The sequence below is a fragment of the Eurypyga helias genome, unplaced genomic scaffold (genome assembly GCF_000690775.1).
Source record: "Eurypyga helias isolate BGI_N326 unplaced genomic scaffold, ASM69077v1 scaffold426, whole genome shotgun sequence".
Classification (NCBI taxonomy): domain Eukaryota; kingdom Metazoa; phylum Chordata; class Aves; order Eurypygiformes; family Eurypygidae; genus Eurypyga; species Eurypyga helias.
This window is the reverse complement of record NW_010258445.1, coordinates 84,714-90,878: the sequence shown is the minus strand read 5'-3', so window position 1 is coordinate 90,878 and position 6,165 is coordinate 84,714. Positions and strand designations below refer to the sequence as shown.

Here is a 6,165-nt window from a genome sequence, read left to right as displayed (position 1 = left end):
GTTTTGCACTGGTCTTTAAGCTTTGCAAGATCAAGCAGCTTAACAAAACAAACAAAACAAAACAAAACAAAACAAAAGGACAGGCAAAGAAGTAAAATAAGAAATATTTTAGAATAGGTATTTTTTACGTGCTGCTTCCAAGGTAAATGCTGTATTCTGCACACTGCATCAGGGTAAGTTGTATCTTCGATTTGGCAGCAGCCTAGGGCCAGGGAGAGGCTGTTCCTTCTCCATCTGCAAATGTGTTCAAGAGCAGAGCCACAACTTCTTTCCAAAATCCCCAGGCAGGCACAGGACCTTTCAGGCGTTTTCCAGCACAGCTTCAGTTGAAAGGTTTCACCAGTTTCATAGCAGCGTAGTTCTGGAGGGATGTTTTTGCTGATTTGAAGCAGGTACAGCGAGGCGGCATGTGGAGGTCAAAGCACTTTTTGGGGCACGGTGCAGAGCTGCAGACAGAACTGCATTCAGGGCAGGCACAAGGGCCAAGCTCCCAGATTGCACAGACGAGCAAACAAGAAGTGTATTCCCACTAGCAAGGACTGTAGAAAGCCCAAGACATGGGAAAACAGGTCTTGCCATCTTCCAGTAGAGGCTACTGGTCACAGCCACCAAGCAGGGAGGACCAAGAGTCACCTCAGGCAAGATTATTCTGTGCCTGTTTTCTGGCATCTCTACCATCCCTGTTGTTGCATGGTGAATCAGGGAGCTGCCGTGGAAAATGAGGTGTCACAGTATTTTAATCTATTATACGCGCAATTCCTTCCTTGAAAGAAGATGACAGGGACGTGAAAAAGAGTAAGATGTGCAAATGCTGCTTATCAAGACCACAATGAAAACACAGCTGAAATGAACACTTAGGTTGTTTGGAAAGAGCTCTATTTAAAGTAGCTCTGATTCAAACCCCCACAACCACATACTAGCCAGTTTGGAAGTCCCTCCCAAGCAGATTGAATTTAATTGGTACAGGATGTTCTATCACTCTGTCACTTTTTAAAAATAATTAAAAAAAAAAAAAAACAACCCTTGGAAACACAGCATAATGCCAGTTACCAGCAAGTTCTTCAGAGGAACAGGGGGAAAAAGAAAGAAAAAAAATAAAAAATCCTAACCGAAGTAAAATCTGACCAAAGGCATCTTGATAAATTACAACGTGTAGCAAATCGTGAGGCAGTTTGCCAATTGAGGATTTCTAATAACGCCATAAATCAAGCAAAGTTAGGGCAGTTTACCAGAAGTCATTAGAAAAGCCTCCAATGTCATATAACCTTCGAATTAATTATCCATCCATTTGTCTTTCAGAGTCTATCCTCCAAAACACTCCTATTTTTTATGCTTTGACTGGTTGCATTCTGGAGGGTAGCAAGTTCTCTGTCCAGCTATGAATTCCTATTAACAAAGTGTTGAAAGCCAAGCAGGATTATCAATCAGTGCAGAAAGCGAGCCGTAATTAGAATTAATGGCAATGGAAGCAACGCTGGGCTTGCAGAACACAAACAGAGCTTTAAAAGGTAGTAAACATTTTCATGCTGCCGCAAAGCAGAGCTGAGTCCAGCTGGAAGTAGCGTTACATTTTTCTGTGGTGGTAACCACTAAAATCTTTACAATAATCACTGCTTCAGGGAGATAACTTCACCACAGTATTCCCCATGCGTTACGGATGCAGAAGGCCAGGCTGGATTTCATATAACCTTTCCTTCTGACCTTGTGTCTAGCCCAAGACTTTCACTCAACCATTCCCACAGCAGAAGGAAAAGGTCTTCTTAGTCATGGCACTGTTGGATGAAAAGTCCATCAAAGTCACTGGACCTTTCCAAAAAGCCCCATGGTGTGCCATAAACTAGCACTGCTGGACAGGAATATGGGGTGGAACTAGAGCATATCTAGCAGAAAGACATTCAATCTTGATACATGGACGAGTCAAGCAACGATGAATGTACCACAACCTTTGGCAAACCATTCCAATGGTTAATTACCCTTCGTCTGCAAAATTAGCATCCTATTTCCACTGGAATAGTTCCTCTAACTTCAGCATCAAGCTACTGGACCTCATTATGCTTCCATCTGTTGTTTAAGGAGTCTTCTGATGACAACTTAAATCTAAGGACCGTCTGAGGAAATCATATAGGAAATATCCGGGGAATGCTGTTCCCAGAGTCCTAGCTTGTACAGACCATAATGACAACCACTCTGCAGAGAAAGTCAAGGCAAAGCAGTGAGTAATTTGACACTAAGACTGGGTGGAAGAGCCCAAGTAAAAAAATGAAGAACCTCAGAATATCAGATTTTCAACTCTTTTTTTTTTCCCCATTTTTGTAAAACTAGACAACTTTTTTAATGGAAATTTGCAATACTCTGCAGTTTTCCACCCAAAACCAAAAGGCTTTTCAGTTGGAAATGGCCTCTCACCCACTAAAACGAGTTGCTCTGTAAACAGTTGCACTAATGATGACTGATTTCTTATGGACATGTGCCTAAATTTCCCATACTGCAGTACTCCCAGCTACCCAAGGGCTCACCCTCAAAGCACTTCCAGACCCTTCCCCAATTCTGCAGGTTTCCCCCTGCTCCTTCCAGGGACCCTAGATCCCACTGGGACAGCCATGACATGTTCCCTGACTAGAAAACAACTGCTGGTTGCATAAAGCTCTACTGAGAAGAAGGTTTTGAAGAGGACCCAAGAGAAGGAATGGGAAGATCTTTATCCCAGCCCATGATCCATTTCATATACTTTGTGTCCTGAGGATGGAGGAAGCACAAAGGCACCACATCTTCAAAGGTTTCTGATCCCCTGAGGTAGCTCTAAAGGCATATAGATTTTGTAGAATAAATGCATATAATATTTTGCAGAATATTTTGTTTCTTGCCTCAATGGGGAAAATACTTCCCTGAGGTGTAAAGCATGTCTTGATGGGTATTCTGAGTGAGACCAAGACATCGTTTTTTCATTTTCACTAAAAAATACTAAGCTTTTGGGAAACACCTTCTTTGAGCACTGCTGCTGGGAACCACAGACACCCCTTCACCATTTCGGGTGGAAGCACACAGTTTTTGAATTGGACATTTGCTCTTACTCTCAAGCTACCCTGACCACAAAGCTGGGACTGTGGTTGGAAGCTTTCAGCACTATATGGGCAATAGGAATAAATTTCTTTTTTAATCCTATTTTTATACCTAGGGCCAATGGAAATGCCCTGGGTTTGTTTTCAGCTGAGATTTCTGTCTCTCTGGATGGAGGCTGACCTATGCAGGGTTAGCTTAGCTCACTGTTAGTTTCCCAGGGCATATTGTGGATATTTATTTCTCAGGTAAATTGTGTCCTCCTTCGGTGTCTCAGGCAGAATCTAAACAAGACAAGAGTTGGAGCCAGGGCTCAGGATTCTCTGGCAGCATCTGGTACATGGTACTCAACATTCCCAGATGGTTCTGTATGCAAGGAGGGAATTCCAACTGCAGGCAGGGCATTCAGGTTGCAGGCAGAGCATTCCAACTGCAGGCAGGTAATTCCAACTGCAGGCAGGGCATTCAGGCTGCAGGCAGGTCCCAAGACTCCTGCTGAGCCAAGGACCAACTGCTGCAGGGCAATGACTGGAAGGACCATGGAGGTCCCTACGGAGGTCCCAACATGCAGAACGCTGTGGGTGAGCTCTTCATGCAAGGCCATAGCAAAAAGGGCAACAGAAGCAGGAAAATAGTAACTTCACCTATGTATGTACCCCTTACCTTCTAGTCCAGGAGCCCTAACAGGATTCCCTTGAGGTTCTTTAATCCTATTTTTATACCTAGGGCCAATGGAAATGCCCTGGGTTTGTTTTCAGCTGAGATTTCTGTCTCTCTGGATGGAGGCTGACCTATGCAGGGTTAGCTTAGCTCACTGTTAGTTTCCCAGGGCATATTGTGGATATTTATTTCTCAGGTAAATTGTGTCCTCCTTCGGTGTCTCAGGCAGAATCTAAACAAGACAAGAGTTGGAGCCAGGGCTCAGGATTCTCTGGCAGCATCTGGTACATGGTACTCAACATTCCCAGATGGTTCTGTATGCAAGGAGGGAATTCCAACTGCAGGCAGGGCATTCAGGTTGCAGGCAGAGCATTCCAACTGCAGGCAGGTAATTCCAACTGCAGGCAGGGCATTCAGGCTGCAGGCAGGTCCCAAGACTCCTGCTGAGCCAAGGACCAACTGCTGCAGGGCAATGACTGGAAGGACCATGGAGGTCCCTACGGAGGTCCCAACATGCAGAACGCTGTGGGTGAGCTCTTCATGCAACGCCATAGCAAAAAGGGCAACAGAAGCAGGAAAATAGTAACTTCACCTATGTATGCACCCCTTACCTTCTGCCTGCTCAGACTGATGGTCCAGGAGCCCTAACAGGATTCCCTTGAGGTTCCCCTCCCATCACCCATTCCTTTGCCCAGGACGAGAGGGGCAGAACACACACAAAAACCTCTGCTTCCAGTGTGGAACCTCAAAACTGCATGTGGAGTGGCAAGATTACATATACTAATGCAGCAAGGTCCTTATTTTAAACAGGACCTGATGGTGCTCCTGGCACACAAATCAGGACTGAAGTGAGGAGGGATTGTTTTTCCATGCTTTTAATCAGGGATGTAATGGCGAGCCCTGCCAAAGGTCAGGATGCCAGGGGCATCCTTCATAGCAAACCGTCACCAGCGCGATTGCCAGATTTAGTGCCTGATGAAACGGGAAAAGAACTAAATCTACAAGTAGATGCAGAACCAGTGACCTCAAAAATCTAAGGGAAGCTGGCCAGATACATTAAAAAAACAGAAAAATTCCATGAAACATGGCCTTAATTTTTCAAAATATGACTAAAAAATTGACCCAACCAAAAGGAAATTAAATACAACAATATTTAGCTAGGAAACAGGGAAAAATCCCAAGTAATAATGAGTGTAAATCAATATTTATAGTTTGCAAATTTTTTCTCCTCTCCATGTTGTTTTTATATGATACCACTGGAACGAAAGCAAAGCCACTTGCATCTTCAGGGAAACACTGAGTTCTTCTTGGTCAAAAAGGCTTGGTTTCTGCTGCTTGACATAAAGGGGAGTCTCCAGGAATGGCTCGGAGTACAGAGCAGGGAGGAGGCAACGCAGCACAGATCCGCACTTGCACACATTATTTCCTCCTTCATACTACTTAGCACTTCTGGAATCATTTCTCCAGCAGAAGAATCCCAGCCCTTTCCATGGAAAAGAGGATAGAGAGATGGGGAGAGCCGTGACCTAATCCCAACCCATTTTTTCTCTATGGGAACAACTGAGCATGCACAGCTTCAAATCATCTGAAAGTGATTACAACAGCAAGGAGAAATTCCACACCTCGCTTTTCAGTTGCACATTGCAAGCACACAAAGCCATCTGCAAAAGGCAGCCACGTTCTCTCACATAAAGTTATAAATCACCCCAATGAGTTCTTTTTTTTTTAAAAAAAAAAAAAAAACATATACAAGAAGCAAAATTTGTTAAGTGCTGGAAAGAGAGAGGCGGGTCATTTTTCTTATCAGTCTGGGAGGAGGGGAAATGGCATCCAACAGCCAGCATGAATTATTCCAGTGCTGTAGAAACAGAGGAGGATACAAAACCCCATTCCAAGCCAAACTGGAAGGACAGGGCTCCATTATTTACTTATTTTGTTTTGCCAGTGGAACTGACAGCAAGACAAGAAAAAGCCACTTTCTTGATGAATGAGGTGAAACCCCTCCCCCTCATTTCAGACATTACATTGGTATAACGTGCTCCCAGCACTGATAACAAGAGACGGGGCTGCCCAAATGCTTATAAACTCCCCTGCACCTTTAAACAATCACGGACCGATGCGGCTTTTGCCCCTGCTCAGCCCTGTAAAATGGCTGGATGTTTGTCGAGGATTTTCCCACCAGCCCTGCAATATCTCTGACATCAGCAGCTCGAAACTCATTGAAAACAATCAATTAATGTCAGCCTTGTTAGACAAAAATTGAAACACAAGCACAGAGACGTGAGCACCTTAGAATAGAAACACAGAATCATTTGGGTTGGAAAAGACCTTCAAGACCACCCAGTCCAACCGTTCCCCCAGCACGGCCAAGCCCACCACTAACCCATGTCCCTGAGCACCTCGTCCACACGGCTCTTCAATCCCTCCCGGGATGGGGACTCCACCACC

The 6,165-nt window shown here is 44.5% G+C and overlaps 1 protein-coding gene across 1 annotated transcript in view; it reads right to left on the bottom strand.

The window, feature by feature from the left end:
• Positions 1–322: 322 nt before the first annotated feature.
• Positions 323–6,165, bottom strand: part of DYSF (dysferlin) — a gene marked incomplete at its 5' end in the record, with an annotated part of 87,892 nt that continues 82,049 nt past the window's right edge. The window contains 1 exon segment of the mRNA XM_010154325.1: positions 323–361. Coding sequence (XP_010152627.1) covers positions 323–361 — 39 coding nt within the window.